This window comes from Camellia sinensis, unplaced genomic scaffold (genome assembly GCF_055761805.1).
Source record: "Camellia sinensis isolate YWXY unplaced genomic scaffold, ASM5576180v1 Unanchor6, whole genome shotgun sequence".
Lineage (NCBI taxonomy): Eukaryota > Viridiplantae > Streptophyta > Magnoliopsida > Ericales > Theaceae > Camellia > Camellia sinensis.
Window position 1 is genome coordinate 14,887,501 of NW_028129474.1, and position 17,500 is coordinate 14,905,000.

General features: G+C 62.6%; 1 protein-coding gene across 1 annotated transcript; it reads right to left on the reverse strand.

Annotated features, from left to right (window-relative positions):
* Window positions 1-6,845: 6,845 nt before the first annotated feature.
* Window positions 6,846-9,706, reverse strand: LOC145818214 (uncharacterized). Its single transcript, XM_082912791.1, has one exon. The coding sequence runs from the start codon at window positions 9,192-9,194 to the stop codon at window positions 7,392-7,394; it is 1,803 nt and encodes a 600-aa protein (XP_082768917.1). The 5' UTR covers window positions 9,195-9,706; the 3' UTR covers window positions 6,846-7,391.
* Window positions 9,707-17,500: the final 7,794 nt, after the last annotated feature.

Consider the following 17,500-nt stretch of genomic DNA (forward strand, 5'->3'; position numbering starts at 1 on the left):
TTGCCAAACATGCCATGCCACGGCCTCGGCCCGCATGCCATGCCACGGCGTCGCCCAACATGCCATGCCACGGCCACGGCCCGCATGCCATGCCACGGCCTCGGCCCGCATGCCTTGCTACGGCGTTGCCCAACATGCCATGCCACGGCCTCGGCCCGCATGCCATGCCACGGCCTCGGCCCGCATGACATGCCACGGCCTCGGCCCGCATGACATGCCACGGCCTCGGCCCGCATGCCATGCCACGGCCTCGGCCCGCATGCCATGCCACGGCCTCGGCCCGCATGCCATGCCACGGCCTCGGCCCGCATGCCATGCCACGGCCTCGGCCCGCATGCCTTGCCACGGCGTTGCCCAACATGCCACGCCACGGCCTCGGCCCGCATGCCATGCCATGCCACGGCCCGCATGTCTTTGCCACGGCATTGCCAAACATGCCATGCCACGGCCTCGACCAGCATGCCATGCCACGGCGTCGCCCAACATGCCATGCCACGGCCACGGCCCGCATGCCATGCCACGGCCTCGGCCCGCATGCCTTGCTACGGCGTTGCCCAACATGCCATGCCACGGCCTCGGCCCGCATGCCTTGCCACCGCGTTGCCCAGCATGCCATGCCACCGCGTTGCCCGTCGTGCCATGCCTTAGCCTTGGCCAACATGTCGAGCCACGGCCTCGGCCCGCATGCCATGCTACGGCGTCGCCCAACATGCCATGCCACGGCCTCGGCCCGCATGCCTTGCTACGGCGTCGCCCAACATGCCATGCCACGGCCTCGGCCCGCATGCCATGCCACGGCCTCGGCCCGCATGCCATGCCACGGCCTCGGCCCGCATGCCATGCCACGGCCTCGGCCCGCATGCCATGCCACGGCCTCGGCCCGCATGCCATGCCACGGCCTCGGCCCGCATGACATGCCACGGCCTCGGCCCGCATGCCATGCCACGGCCTCGGCCCGCATGCCCTGCCACGGCGTTGCCCAACATGCCATGCCACGTCCTCGGCCCGCATGCCATGACATGCCACGGCCCGCATGTGTTGCCACGGCGTTGCCAAACATGCCATGCCACGGCCTCGGCCCGCATGCCATGCCACGGCGTCGCCCAACATGCCATGCCACGGCCACGGCCCGCATGCCATGCCACGGCCTCGGCCCGCATGCCTTGCTACGGCGTTGCCCAACATGCCATGCCACGGCCTCGGCCCGCATGCCTTGCCACGGCGTTGCCCAACATGCCATGCCACGGCCTCGGCCCGCATGCCATGCCATGCCACGGCCCGCATGTCTTGCCAAGGCGTTGCCAAACATGCCTTGCCACGGCCTCGGCCCGCATGCCATGCCACGGCGTCGCCCAACATGCCATGCCACGGCCTCGGCCCGCATGCCTTGCAACGGCGTCGCCCAACATGCCATGCCACGGCCTCGGCCCGCATGCCATGCCACGGCCTCGGCCCGCATGCCATGCCACGGCCTCGGCCCGCATGCCATGCCACGGCCTCGGCCCGCATGACATGCCACGGCCTCGGCCCGCATGACATGCCACGGCCTCGGCCCGCATGCCCTGCCACGGCCTCGGCCCGCATGCCTTGCCACGGCGTTGCCCAACATGCCACGCCACGGCCTCGGCCCGCATGCCATGCCATGCCACGGCCCGCATGTCTTGCCACGGCGTTGCGAAACATGCCATGCCACGGCCTCGGCCCGCATGCCATGCCACGGCGTCGCCCAACATGCCATGCCACGGCCACGGCCCGCATGCCATGCCACGGCCTCGGCCCGCATGCCTTGCTACGGCGTTGCCCAACATGCCATGCCACGGCCTCGGCCCGCATGCCTTGCCACCGCGTTGCCCAGCATGCCATGCCACCGCGTTGCCCGTGGTGCCATGCCTTAGCCTTGGCCAACATGTCGAGCCACGGCCTTGGCCAACATGTCGAGCCACGGCCTCGGCCCGCATGCCTTGCTACGGCGTCGCCCAACATGCCATGCCACGGCCTCGGCCCGCATGCCTTGCTACGGCGTCGCCCAACATGCCATGCCACGGCCTCGGCCCGCATGCCATGCCACGTCCTCGGCCCGCATGCCATGCCACGGCCTCGGCCCGCATGCCATGCCCCGGCTTCGGCCCGCATGCCATGCCACGGCCTCGGCCCGCATGACATGCCACGACCTCGGCCCGCATGCCATGCCACGGCCTCGGCCCGCATGCCTTGCTACGGCCACGGCCTCGGCCCGCATGCCATGACATGCCACGGCCCGCATGTCTTGCCACGGCGTTGCCAAACATGCCATGCCACGGCCTCGGCCCGCATGCCATGCCACGGCGTCGCCCAACATGCCATGCCGCGGCCACGGCCCGCATGCCATGCCACGGCCTCGGCCCGCATGCCTTGCTACGGCGTTGCCCAACAAGGCATGCCACGGCCTCGGCCCGCATGCCATGCCACGGCCTCGGCCCGCATGTCTTGCCACGGCGTTGCCAAACATGCCATGCCACGGCCTCGGCCCGCATGCCATGCCACGGCGTCGCCCAACATGCCATGCCACGGCCACGGCCACGGCCCGCGTGCCATGCCACGGCCTCGGCCCGCATGCCTTGCTACGGCGTTGCCCGACATGCCATGCCACGGCCTCGGCCCGCATGCCTTGCCACCGCGTTGCCCAGCATGCCATGCCACCGCGTTGCCCGGCGTGCCATGCCTTAGCCTTGGCCAACATGTCGAGCCACGGCCTCGGCCCGCATGCCTTGCTACGGCGTCGCCCAACATGCCATGCCACGGCCTCGCCCCGCATGCCATGCCACGGCCTCGCCCCGCATGCCATGCCACGGCCTCGGCCCGCATGACATGCCACGGCCTCGGCCCGCATGCCATGCCACGGCCTCGGCCCGCATGCCTTGCCACGGCGTTGCCCAACATGCCACGCCACGGCCTCGGCCCGCATGCCATGCCACGCCACGGCCCGCATGTCATGCCACGGCGTTGCCAAACATGCCATGCCACGGCCCCGGCCCGCATGCCTTGCTACGGCGTCGTCCAACATGCCATGCCACGGCCTCGGCCCGCATGCCATGCCACGGCCTCGGCCCGCATGCCATGCCACGGCCTCGGCCCGCATGCCATGCCACGGCCTCGGCCCGCATGCCATGCCACGGCCTCGGCCCGCATGACATGCCACGGCCTCGGCCCGCATGCCACGCCACGGCCTCGGCCCGCATGCCTTGCCACGGCGTTGCCCAACATGCCATGCCACGGCCCGCATGTCTTGCCACGGCGTTTCCAAACATGCCATGCCACGGCCTCGGCCCGCATGCCATGCCACGGCGTCGCCCAACATGCCATGCCGCGGCCACGGCCCGCATGCCATGCCATGGCCTCGGCCCGCATGCCTTGCTACGGCGTTGCCCAACATGGCATGCCACGGCCTCGGCCCGCATGTCTTGCCACGGCGTTGCCAAACATGCCATGCCACGGCCTCGGCCCGCATGCCATGCCACGGCGTCGCCCAACATGCCATGCCACGGCCACGGCCACGGCCCGCATGCCATGCCACGGCCTCGGCCCGCATGCCTTGCTACGGCGTTGCCCGACATGCCATGCCACGGCCTCGGCCCGCATGCCTTGCCACCGCGTTGCCCAGCATGCCATGCCACCGCGTTGCCCGGCGTGCCATGCCTTAGCCTTGGCCAACATGTCGAGCCACGGCCTCGGCCCGCATGCCTTGCTACGGCGTCGCCCAACATGCCATGCCACGGCCTCGGCCCGCATGCCATGCCACGGCCTCGGCCCGCATGCCTTGGTACGGCGTCGCCCAACATGCCATGCCACGGCCTCGACCCGCATTACATGCCACGGCCTCGGCCCGCATTACATGCCACGGCCTCGGCCCGCATGACATGCCACGGCCTCGGCCCGCATGCCATGCCACGGCCTCGGCCCGCATGCCATGCCATGCCACGGCCCGCATGTCTTGCCACGGCGTTGCCAAACATGCCATGCCACGGCCTCGGCCGGCATGCCATGCCACGGCGTCGCCCAACATGCCATGCCACGGCCACGGCCCGCATGCCATGCCACGGCCTCGGCCCGCATGCCTTGCTACGGCGTTGCCCAACATGCCATGCCACGGCCTCGGCCCGCATGCCTTGCCACCGCGTTGCCCAGCATGCCATGCCACCGCGTTGACCGGCGTGCCATGCCTTAGCCTTGGCCAACATGTCGAGCCACGGCCTGGGCCAAACTTGCCATGACACGGCCTCGGCCCGCATGCCATGCCACGGCCTCGGCCCGCATGACATGCCACGGCCTCGGCCCGCATGCCTTGCTACGGCGTCGCCCAACATTCCATGCCACGGCCTCGGCCCGCATGCCAAGCCACGGCCTCGGCCCGCATGACATGCCACGGCCTCGGCCCGCATGCCTTGCCACGACGTCGCCCAACTTGCCATGCCACGGCCTCGGCCCGCATGCCATGCCACGGCCTCGGCTCGCATGACATGCCACGGCCTCGGCCCGCATGCCTTGCTACGGCGTCGCCCAACATGCCATGCCACGGCCTCGGCCCGCATGCCATGCCACGGCCTCGGCCCGCATGACATGCCACGGCCTCGGACCGCATGCCTTGCTACGACGTCGCCCAACATGCCATGCCACGGCCCCGGCCCGCATGCCTTGCCACCGCGTTGCCCGGCATGCCATGCCACCGCGTTGCCCGGCGTGCCATGCCTTAGCCTTGGCCAACATGTCGTGCCACGGCCTCGGCCCGCATGCCATGCCATGCCACGGCCCGCATGTCTTGCCACGGCGTTGCAAACATGCCATGCCACGGCCTCGGCCCGCATGCCTTGCTACGGCGTCGCCCAACATGCCATGCCACGGCCTCGGTCAGCATGCCATGCCATGGCACCGCCTTGTCCAGCTCGCCGTGCCGCAGCGTTGGCCAGCATGCCTTGGCCGGCATGCCATGCCAATGCCTTGGGCCAACATGGCGTGCCACGGGCTGGGCCATGCCGGTCCGTTGCCCGGCATGCCACGGCCGTGGCGGCATGGCAAGCCACGGCCTCGGCCAGCATGCCATGCCCCGGCCTCGCCCAGCATGCCATGGCACGGTCTTGGTCAGCATGCCATGCCATGGCACCGCCTTGTGCAACGTTGGCCAGCATGCCTTGGCCGGCATGCCATGCCAATGCCTTGGGCCAACATGGCGTGCCACGGGCTGGGCGAGCATGGCATGCCACGGGCTGGGCGAGCATGCCACGCCACGGCCTTGGCTAGCAGCAAGGCATGCCACGGCCTCGGCGAGCATGCCATGCCATGCCAAGGCCAAGGCCAAGGCCAAAGCCAAGGCCAAGGCCAAGGCCAAGGCAGTGGGCAAGGCCAAGTCCCTGTGCAAGGCATGGCCATGGCATGCCACCGCCTCGATCGATCTTTTTGAACATGATTCTTTTATAATCTTACCCAAACCGTGCAACACAATTAAAAATGCACTACAATCAATTTTAAATGTCATTCCCTATTTTTTTGCAATTTTTCTGGAGCTTTTCGAATTTTTAAAGCCCTTATTTGGCATAAAAAAATCAAAATAAAATTAAAAAAATGAAAAAAATAATTTAATAATTTCTATAATTACTAGTGAATCATCCTTTAATTATGGGAATTTTTCCATAATTTTTTGACCATTTTTATTAATTTTTATTATTTTTTAAGTATTAATATCGAAATAAATTAAAATAAAATATTTTCGGTAAAAAAATATTTTTTTTAATTTTTTTTATGGTGTATTAAATTATTTCCTACAACTTTCATGTTGAAAGTTTTGGCAAAAAACCATTACTTTTTAAAAAAACCCCATTATGACTCCTCGAACATGCTTGATGTTTCCTCCTGCCAGACTGAAAAGGGCTTAACAGGCTATTATAAGGGGGGGGCACCTCCCTTGCCCAGGGCAAGGCAGTGGCAGGTACGCCCCATGTTGGGCGCGGCCTGGGCTGCGGCCTTGGGTTACATGCACTGCGGCTCGACCGCGGCCTGGGCTGCGGCCTGGGGCGGCTCGGCCGCGGCCTTGGGCGGCCTGGACCGCGGCCTTGCGCGGCCTGGGCGCGGCCTGGGCGCGGCCTTGCGCGGCCTGGGCGCGGCCTTGGGCGGCCTGGCCGCGGCCTTGCGCGGCCTGGGCGCGGCCTTGGGCAGCATGGCGTGGCATCCGCGCGGGCGTGGGCGGCCTGGCATGCGCGCGGCATGGGCAGCACGGCATGGCATGCGCACGGCCTGGGCGGCCTGGCATGCAGCCGGCCTGGCATGCCCGCGGCGTGGGCAGCACGGCATGGCATGCGCACGGCCTGGGCGGCCTGGCATGCAGCCGGCCTGGCATGCCCGCGGCGTGGGCAGCACGGCATGGCATGCGCACGGCCTGGGCGGCCTGGCATGCAGCTGGCCTGGGCAGCACGGCATGGCATGCGCACGGCCTGGGCGGCCTGGCATGCAGCCGGCCAGGGCAGCCTGGCCTGGCATGCCCGCGGCGTGGGCAGCGTGGCCTGTGCGAATACCGCGCGCGTGGTCTTTTGACCACGGTGCGCGTGTTGCGCGCATGGTCGCGCACGCCTTTGCACGCCTTCGCACGCAACGCACGTCTAGTGATAAGAACCGCAGCCAAGGCAGCCCAGCCCCAAGCCATGGCCAGCAGCATGGCATGCCACGGCCAAGGCAGGCCAGCCAAAGCCAGCAGCATGCCATGCCAAGTGTCACGGACTTAGACTTCGCAAGCCTTCCGTGCGGCCTTAGATGTCTCCAACCCTCGTGGTTGCACCTAAGTCAGCCTTACCCACTCAACCACACTAAGACACACAAGATTTAGGTGGAAGAATGCCTTCACTATACAAGTTGAATTTACAAGTATAGCCGTGTACAAAGCTTTACAATGCTCTCACACTCACACTTACAAGTGCTCTCTTGGATCTCCACTCCTTGGTTGGTTAACAAATGAGACCCCTCACCCTTATATAGCCATCCTCCTCCCTAATGGACGGCTAGGATCATTTTGATCCAAGGGCTACAAACTCTCATCTAGAACATTCCATAGAACTATCTAGGACATCTACCCTATCTACTACATTCTAGAATTCTCTACACTAGTGTAGTACATGGTAGGCTTCTCCTAACATAATCTAGGATGTTCCAGACACATCCAGGCTTCTCTGGACACTTCAAGGTTCTTCCACGTTCCAGAATCTTCTAGGCCACTCGGGACCCTTCCACCACGTTCTAGAGTCTTCCAGCATGCTCTAGCACGTTCTCAAGCCTTCTGGAACCTCCCAGCATCCTTCAAATGCTGCTCCTTGTGTCACAGAATTCTCGGGGCGTGACACTCTCCCCCACCCAATGCCGTGACGCCCTCGTCACGCAGAAGCATACCGAGCCACCACGTCTCGATATGATCTGTATCCACTGCTGCTGCTGGTGCCTGCTACTTCGCCCTTGCCCTGGACATGCTGCTCACCCTGCTGCATTGCCGCAAGTGCCTTCTGCTTGTCTTTGAGTAGCTGACTCCTGGCCACCAACGGTACCTCACATGGTCGATCCCCTGCAAGCAACAACATGGTTGCAGTGTGTGGGACTGGCATCACATTGTTCTTCCTCATGAAATCCATCCCTAGGATCATGGGGTGGTCATCCATCTCAATGACCGACAACTCCACTTGCCCAGTCCAAGTTCCAATCGCCATGTCAGCACTCCTCACCAGACCTTGGATTGGCTTCGCCTCTGCATTCACTGGCTTAGACCAACCCTTGTCCTCCTTCATCTTCAAGCCCAGCCTCTTGGCCTCTTCAGTGCTTACAAAGTTGTGTGTGGCACCCGTATCAACCAACGCGTGTGAAGTCATCCCGTTAACCTTCACCTCCGCGTAGAGCACATCCTTCTTCTGGATGCTCCTGGGCTCCTGCATCTTCTCATTCTTCTTGGACACCGACCCAAGAAGTTGGATGCTCCCCAGTTGGGCCTCCTTCTCTGAAGCACTTTCACTATCGGAGCCCTTCGCCGCTTTCTTTTTCATGGCACTAAGCGTCTTCTTTGGGCAGTTCCTCACCAAGTGCGGTCCGTTGCATAAGAAACACTCGAGCCGCCCTTTGCCTTCGTGCCTCTTCTTTGGAGATCCTGTGCGTTGCCCATCCTTGCGCCGCTCCCGCCTCTTGGGGGACTCTCCATCACTGCGCTCGTCATCGGTGGTTGGTGGAGATTGTCTCCCGCCTTTGCCCTTGGGTTTCCCTAGCGTCTTGAAGTCATCCAACTTCTCTGCCTCCGCTAGTGCAGTTGCAAGGTCTTTCACCCCCTTACTCTGCAACTCCCTTGCTGCCCAAGACTGCAACCCATCCAGGAAGCCATACATTGCCTCTTTGTCCGCCATGTCGGGGATCTCCAATAGTAGCGCGGAATACTCCTTCACATAGTCCCGCAATGTCCCCACATGCTTTAGCTTGCGCAGCTTCCTGTATGCCTGGTACTCGACATTGACAGGGTAGAAGTGCTTCTTCAACTCTCTCTTGAGCTCAGCCCATGTCTCTATCTTGCACAACCCCTTCTCCATGTCGGCATACCGCCTCCTCCACCATAGCATGGCAGTGTCCTTCAGATACATGGTGGCGGTCTGCACCTTCTCGTCTTCATCCACGATGTCGACATTCTCAAAGTACCGCTCCATGCTCCAAATGAAGTTGTCAATCTCCCGGGCATCCCTTGCACCATCATAGCTCTTAGGTTCTGGCGCACGAACCTTCTTCCTGGTTGGAGCCACATTCCCTCCATTGCCAGCAATGATGGCCTTCTTGCACAACTCCAATTCCACTTCTAAGCTAGCCACCCTTGCTTCCAGGGCCCTCCGTTCGGTGGGACTGTCTCTAACTACCTCAGAAAGAGACGAGTTCACCCTTTCTTCAAAGGAGTCGACCTTTTCCTCCAGCTCTTCTACCCGAACAACCAACTCGTCCACCCTGGCAGTAAGCTTAGAAAAGTGAGAGAAGAACTTTTCAACATGGGATGTGGGCATACCAGGGCCAACTAGAGCTTCCTCAAGTCTAGTGAACCGCTCTTCCACATGCTCCATCATCCCCTCGAGTCGTGCCTCCAATGCTGCCATCGAGTCCTTTGTTGAGAGCTTCTTCACCTTGGGGACATTAGCACCTTCGTCTCCTGACGTAGCCATGTACACCTCGCTTGGTTACCTTCTCACGTAACCTGCTCTGATACCAACTGTCACGGACTTAGACTTCGCAAGCCTTCCGTGCGGCCTTAGATGTCTCCAACCCTCGTGGTTGCACCTAAGTCAGCCTTACCCACTCAACCACACTAAGACACACAAGATTTAGGTGGAAGAATGCCTTCACTATACAAGTTGAATTTACAAGTATAGCCGTGTACAAAGCTTTACAATGCTCTCACACTCACACTTACAAGTGCTCTCTTGGATCTCCACTCCTTGGTTGGTTAACAAATGAGACCCCTCACCCTTATATAGCCATCCTCCTCCCTAATGGACGGCTAGGATCATTTTGATCCAAGGGCTACAAACTCTCATCTAGAACATTCCATAGAACTATCTAGGACATCTACCCTATCTACTACATTCTAGAATTCTCTACACTAGTGTAGTACATGGTAGGCTTCTCCTAACATAATCTAGGATGTTCCAGACACATCCAGGCTTCTCTGGACACTTCAAGGTTCTTCCACGTTCCAGAATCTTCTAGGCCACTCGGGACCCTTCCACCACGTTCTAGAGTCTTCCAGCATGCTCTAGCACGTTCTCAAGCCTTCTGGAACCTCCCAGCATCCTTCAAATGCTGCTCCTTGTGTCACAGAATTCTCGGGGCGTGACACAAGGCCAAGGCCAGCAGCATGCCATGCCACGGCCAAGGCAGCCCAGCCAAAGCCAGCAGCATGCCATGCCAAGGCCAAGGCCAGCAGCATGGCATGCCACGGCCAAGGCAGGCCAGCCAAAGCCAGCAGCATGCCATGCCAAGGCCAAGGCCAGCAGCATGCCATGCCAAGGCCAAGGCCAGCAGCATGGCATGCCACGGCCAAGGCAGGCCAGCCAAAGCCAGCAGCATGCCATGCCAAGGCCAAGGCCAGCAGCATGCCATGCCACGGCCAAGGCAGCCCAGCCAAAGCCAGCAGCTTGCCATGCCAAGGCCAAGGCCAGCAGCATGCCATGCCACGGCCAAGGCAGCCCAGCCAAAGCCAGCAGCATGCCATGCCAAGGCCAAGGCCAGCAGCATGCCATGCCACGGCCAAGGCAGCCCAGCCAAGGCCAGCAGCATGCCATGCCACGGCCAAGGCAGCCCAGCCAAAGCCAGCAGCTTGCCATGCCAAGGCCAAGTCCAGCAGCATGCCATGCCACGGCCAAGGCAGCCCAGCCAAAGCCAGCAGCATGCCATGCCAAGGCCAAGGCCAGCAGCATGCCATGCCACGGCCAAGGCAGCCCAGCCAAAGCCAGCAGCATGCCATGCCAAGGCCAAGGCCAGCAGCATGCCATGCCACGGCCAAGGCAGCCCAGCCAAAGCCAGCAGCATGCCATGCCAAGGCCAAGGCCAGCAGCATGCCTTGCCACGGCCAAGGCAGGCCTGCCAAAGCCAGCAGCATGCCATGCCAAGGCCAAGGCCAGCAGCATGCCATGCCACGGCCAAGGCAGCCCAGCCAAAGCCAGCAGCATGCCATGCCAAGGCCTAGGCCAGCAGCATGCCATGCCACGGCCAAGGCAGCCCAGCCAAAGCCAGCAGCATGCCATGCCAAGGCCAAGGCCAGCAGCATGCCATGCCACGGCCAAGGCAGCCCAGCCAAAGCCAGCAGCATGCCATGCCAAGGCCAAGGCCAGCAGCATGCCATGCCACGGCCAAGGCAGCCCAGCCAAGGCCAGCAGCATGCCCTGCCAAGGCCAAGGCAGCCCAGCCAAAGCCAGCAGCTTGCCATGCCAAGGCCAAGGCCAGCAGCATGCCATGCCACGGCCAAGGCAGCCCAGCCAAAGCCAGCAGCATGCCATGCCAAGGCCTAGGCCAGCAGCATGCCATGCCACGGCCAAGGCAGCCCAGCCAAAGCCAGCAGCATGCCATGCCAAGGCCAAGGCCAGCAGCATGCCATGCCACGGCCAAGGCAGCCCAGCCAAAGCCAGCAGCATGCCATGCCAAGGCCAAGGCCAGCAGCATGCCATGCCACGGCCAAGGCAGCCCAGCCAAAGCCAGCAGCATGCCATGCCAAGGCCAAGGCCAGCAGCATGCCTTGCCACGGCCAAGGCAGGCCTGCCAAAGCCAGCAGCATGCCATGCCAAGGCCAAGGCCAGCAGCATGCCATGCCACGGCCAAGGCAGCCCAGCCAAAGCCAGCAGCATGCCATGCCAAGGCCTAGGCCAGCAGCATGCCATGCCACGGCCAAGGCAGCCCAGCCAAAGCCAGCAGCATGCCATGCCAAGGCCAAGGCCAGCAGCATGCCATGCCACGGCCAAGGCAGCCCAGCCAAAGCCAGCAGCATGCCATGCCAAGGCCAAGGCCAGCAGCATGCCATGCCACGGCCAAGGCAGCCCAGCCAAGGCCAGCAGCATGCCCTGCCAAGGCCAAGGCAGCCCAGCCAAAGCCAGCAGCTTGCCATGCCAAGGCCAAGGCCAGCAGCATGCCATGCCACGGCCAAGGCAGCCCAGCCAAAGCCAGCAGCATGCCATGCCAAGGCCAAGGCCAGCAGCATGCCATGCCACGGCCAAGGCAGCCCAGCCAAAGCCAGCAGCATGCCATGCCAAGGCCAAGGCCAGCAGCATGCCATGCCACGGCCAAGGCAGCCCAGCCAAAGCCAGCAGCATGCCATGCCAAGGCCTAGGCCAGCAGCATGCCTTGCCACGGCCAAGGCAGGCCTGCCAAAGCCAGCAGCATGCCATGCCAAGGCCAAGGCCAGCAGCATGCCATGCCACGGCCAAGGCAGCCCAGCCAAAGCCAGCAGCATGCCATGCCAAGGCCAAGGCAGCCCAGCCAAAGCCAGCAGCATGCCATGCCACGGCCAAGGCAGCCCAGCCAAGGCCAGCAGCATGCCCTGCCACGGCCAAGGCAGCCCAGCCAAAGCCAGCAGCTTGCCATGCCAAGGCCAAGGCCAGCAGCATGCCATGCCACGGCCAAGGCAGCCCAGCCAAAGCCAGCAGCATGCCATGCCAAGGCCAAGGCCAGCAGCATGCCATGCCACGGCCAAGGCAGCCCAGCCAAAGCCAGCAGCATGCCATGCCAAGGCCAAGGCCAGCAGCATGCCATGCCACGGCCAAGGCAGCCCAGCCAAAGCCAGCAGCATGCCATGCCAAGGCCTAGGCCAGCAGCATGCCTTGCCACGGCCAAGGCAGGCCTGCCAAAGCCAGCAGCATGCCATGCCAAGGCCAAGGCCAGCAGCATGCCATGCCACGGCCAAGGCAGCCCAGCCAAAGCCAGCAGCTTGCCATGCCAAGGCCAAGTCCAGCAGCATGCCATGCCACGGCCAAGGCAGCCCAGCCAAAGCCAGCAGCATGCCATGCCAAGGCCAAGGCCAGCAGCATGCCATGCCACGGCCAAGGCAGCCCAGCCAAAGCCAGCAGCATGCCATGCCAAGGCCAAGGCCAGCAGCATGCCATGCCACGGCCAAGGCAGCCCAGCCAAAGCCAGCAGCATGCCATGCCAAGGCCTAGGCCAGCAGCATGCCTTGCCACGGCCAAGGCAGGCCTGCCAAAGCCAGCAGCATGCCATGCCAAGGCCAAGGCCAGCAGCATGCCATGCCACGGCCAAGGCAGCCCAGCCAAAGCCAGCAGCATGCCATGCCAAGGCCTAGGCCAGCAGCATGCCATGCCACGGCCAAGGCAGCCCAGCCAAAGCCAGCAGCATGCCATGCCAAGGCCTAGGCCAGCAGCATGCCATGCCACGGCCAAGGCAGGCCTGCCAAAGCCAGCAGCATGCCATGCCAAGGCCAAGGCCAGCAGCATGCCATGCCACGGCCAAGGCAGCCCAGCCAAAGCCAGCAGCATGCCATGCCAAGGCCTAGGCCAGCAGCATGCCATGCCACGGCCAAGGCAGCCCAGCCAAAGCCAGCAGCATGCCATGCCAAGGCCTAGGCCAGCAGCATGCCATGCCACGGCCAAGGCAGGCCAGCCAAAGCCAGCAGCATGCCATGCCAAGGCCAAGGCCAGCAGCATGCCATGCCACGGCCAAGGCAGCCCAGCCAAAGCCAGCAGCTTGCCATGCCAAGGCCAAGGCCAGCAGCATGCCATGCCACGGCCAAGGCAGCCCAGCCAAAGCCAGCAGCATGCCATGCCAAGGCCAAGGCCAGCAGCATGCCATGCCACGGCCAAGGCAGCCCAGCCAAGGCCAGCAGCATGCCCTGCCACGGCCAAGGCAGCCCAGCCAAAGCCAGCAGCTTGCCATGCCAAGGCCAAGGCCAGCAGCATGCCATGCCACGGCCAAGGCAGCCCAGCCAAAGCCAGCAGCATGCCATGCCAAGGCCAAGGCCAGCAGCATGCCATGCCACGGCCAAGGCAGCCCAGCCAAAGCCAGCAGCATGCCATGCCAAGGCCAAGGCCAGCAGCATGCCATGCCACGGCCAAGGCAGCCCAGCCAAAGCCAGCAGCATGCCATGCCAAGGCCTAGGCCAGCAGTATGCCTTGCCACGGCCAAGGCAGGCCTGCCAAAGCCAGCAGCATGCCATGCCAAGGCCAAGGCCAGCAGCATGCCATGCCACGGCCAAGGCAGCCCAGCCAAAGCCAGCAGCATGCCATGCCAAGGCCTAGGCCAGCAGCATGCCATGCCACGGCCAAGGCAGCCCAGCCAAAGCCAGCAGCATGCCATGCCAAGGCCTAGGCCAGCAGCATGCCATGCCACGGCCAAGGCAGGCCTGCCAAAGCCAGCAGCATGCCATGCCAAGGCCAAGGCCAGCAGCATGCCATGCCACGGCCAAGGCAGCCCAGCCAAAGCCAGCAGCATGCCATGCCAAGGCCTAGGCCAGCAGCATGCCATGCCACGGCCAAGGCAGCCCAGCCAAAGCCAGCAGCATGCCATGCCAAGGCCTAGGCCAGCAGCATGCCATGCCACGGCCAAGGCAGGCCAGCCAAAGCCTGCAGCATGCCATGCCAAGGCCAAGGCCAGCAGCATGCCATGCCACGGCCAAGGCAGCCCAGCCAAAGCCAGCAGCATGCCATGCCAAGGCCTAGGCCAGCAGCATGCCATGCCACGGCCAAGGCAGGCCTGCCAAAGCCAGCAGCATGCCATGCCAAGGCCAAGGCCAAGGCCAGCAGCATGCCATGCCACGGCCAAGGCAGCCCAGCCAAAGCCAGCAGCATGCCATGCCAAGGCCAAGGCCAGCAGCATGCCATGCCACGGCCAAGGCAGCCCAGCCAAAGCCAGCAGCATGCCATGCCAAGGCCAAGGCCAGCAGCATGCCATGCCACGGCCAAGGCAGCCCAGCCAAAGCCAGCAGCATGCCATGCCAAGGCCAAGGCCAGCAGCATGCCATGCCACGGCCAAGGCAGCGCAGCCAAGGCCAGCAGCATGCCATGCCACGGCCAAGGCAGCCCAGCCAAAGCCAGCAGCTTGCCATGCCAAGGCCAAGGCCAGCAGCATGCCATGCCACGGCCAAGGCAGCCCAGCCAAAGCCAGCAGCATGCCATGCCAAGGCCAAGGCCAGCAGCATGCCATGCCACGGCCAAGGCAGCCCAGCCAAAGCCAGCAGCTTGCCATGCCAAGGCCAAGGCCAGCAGCATGCCATGCCACGGCCAAGGCAGCCCAGCCAAAGCCAGCAGCATGCCATGCCAAGGCCTAGGCCAGCAGCATGCCATGCCACGGCCAAGGCAGGCCTGCCAAAGCCAGCAGCATGCCATGCCAAGGCCAAGGCCAGCAGCATGCCATGCCACGGCCAAGGCAGCCCAGCCAAAGCCAGCAGCATGCCATGCCAAGGCCAAGGCCAGCAACATGCCATGCCACGGCCAAGGCAGCCCAGCCAAAGCCAGCAGCATGCCATGCCAAGGCCTAGGCCAGCAGCATGCCATGCCACGGCCAAGGCAGCCCAGCCAAAGCCAGCAGCATGCCATGCCAAGGCCTAGGCCAGCAGCATGCCATGCCACGGCCAAGGCAGCCCAGCCAAAGCCAGCAGCATGCCATGCCAAGGCCAAGGCCAGCAGCATGCCATGCCACGGCCAAGGCAGCCCAGCCAAAGCCAGCAGCATGCCATGCCAAGGCCTAGGCCAGCAGCATGCCATGCCACGGCCAAGGCAGGCCTGCCAAAGCCAGCAGCATGCCATGTCAAGGCCAAGGCCAGCAGCATGCCATGCCACGGCCAAGGCAGGCCAGCCAAAGCCAGCAGCATGCCATGCCATGGCCTAGGCCAGCAGCATGCCATGCCACGGCCAAGGCAGGCCAGCCAAAGCCAGCAGCATGCCATGCCAAGGCCTAGGCCAGCAGCATGCCATGCCACGGCCAAGGCAGGCCAGCCAAAGCCAGCAGCATGCCATGCCAAGGCCAAGGCCAGCAGCATGCCATGCCACGGCCAACGCAGCCCAGCCAAAGCCGGCGGCATGCCATGCCAAGGCCAAGGCCAGCAGCATGCCATGCCACGACCAAGGCTGCCAGCCAAAGCCAGCAGCATGCCATGCCAAGGCCTAGGCCAGCAGCATGCCATGCCACGGCCAAGGCAGCCCAGCCAAAGCCGCCAGCATGCCATGCCAAGGCCAAGGCCAGCAGCATGCCATGCCACGGCCAAGGCGGCCCAGCCAAAGCCGCCAGCATGCCATGCCAAGGCCAAGGCCAAGGCCAGCAGCATGCCATGCCACGGCCAAGGCCAAGGCCAAGGCAGCCCATCCGAAGCCAGCAACATTCCATGGCAAGGCCAACGCAGCCCAGCCAAAGCCGGCGGCATGCCATGCCAAGGCCAAGGCCAGCCGCATGTCTTGCCACGGCCTTGTCCCGCAGCGTGGCGTGCCTTTGCCTTGGGCTAGAACTTCGCATGCCACGCCCTTGGCAAGCAATCCTGTCCCTCGTGTAATTGCCATTTGGTTTGGCTTTGACTTACGTATATGTTGCCCTGCGAAATGCTTGTCCCTCGGGTAATAGCCGTTTGGTTGCCTTTGACTTGCGAACCCGTTGCTAGTGCTTTCCCCAGTGGAAGCTTGTTGGGAAAAGTATGTCCCTCGGAAGTTGCCTGTTGCGTTTGTTATTTGCATTCGAGCTATCCGATGCTTGCTGGGTTTCTCTAAGAGTTTTTGCACGTTCGTCGGGCTTTTTAATTATTTATTTACTCATAAAAATTATAATAAAATAAATTAAAAATAAAAAAATAATTAAAAAAATTACTATAATTACTAGTGCCTCATCTTATAATTGTTGGAATTTTTCTAGAATTTTTTGAGTATTTTTAGTAATTTTTATTATTTTTTAAGTATTAAAATTGAAATAAATTAAAATAAAATATTCCGGTGGCCAAATATTTTTTTATAATTTTTTTTATGGTGTATTAAATTATTTCATACAACTTTCATGTTGAAAGTTTTGGCAAAAAACCATTACTTTTTAAAAAAACCCCATTATGACTCCTCGAACATGCTTGATGTTTCCTCCTGCCAGATTGAAAAGGGCTTAACAGGCTATTATAAGGGGGGGGCACCTCCCTTAAGGCTGGCCAGCATGGCCAGGCCACAGGCCACGCCTATGCCTAGGCGGGCGCTTGGCACATGCCATCGCTTGGCTTGTGGCATTGGCTTGTGGCATCGAAACTACATAGCCAAGCACGGGATGCGTCGAGTGGCGGCCCGCGGCGGTGGCGGTGGCACGTTGGCCTAGGCCAGCATGCCATGCCACAGCCTTGGCCAGCAACATGGCATGCCAAAGCCTTGGCCAGCAACATGGCATGCCAAAGCCTTGGCCAGCAGCATGCCATGCCTTGGCCTTGGCAAGCATGTCATGCCACGGCCTTGGCCAGCAGCATGCCATGCCACGGCCTTGGCCAGCAGCATGCCATGCCCCGGCCTTGGCCAGCAGCATGCCATGCCACGGCCTTGGCCAGCAGCATGCCATGCCACGGCCTTGGCCAGCAGCATGCCATGCCACAGCCTTGGCCAGCAACATGGCATGCCAAAGCCTTGGCCAGCAGCATGCCAGGCCTTGGCCTTGGCAAGCATGTCATGCCACGGCCTTGGCCAGCTGCATGCCATGCCACGGCCTTGGCCAGCAGCATGCCATGCCACGGCCTTGGCCAGCAGCATGCCATGCCACAGCCTTGGCCAGCAACATGGCATGCCAAAGCCTTGGCCAGCAGCACGCCATGCCCCGGCCTTGGCAAGCTTGTCATGCCACGGCCATGGCCAGCAGCGTGCTATGCCCCGGCCTTGGCCAGCAGCTTGCCATGCCACGACCTTGGCCAGCAGCTTGCCATGCCCCGGCCTTGGCCAGCATGTCATGCCGCGGCCTTGGCCAGCAGCATGCCATGCCACGGCCTTGGCCAGCAACATGGCATGCCGCGGCCTTGGCCGGC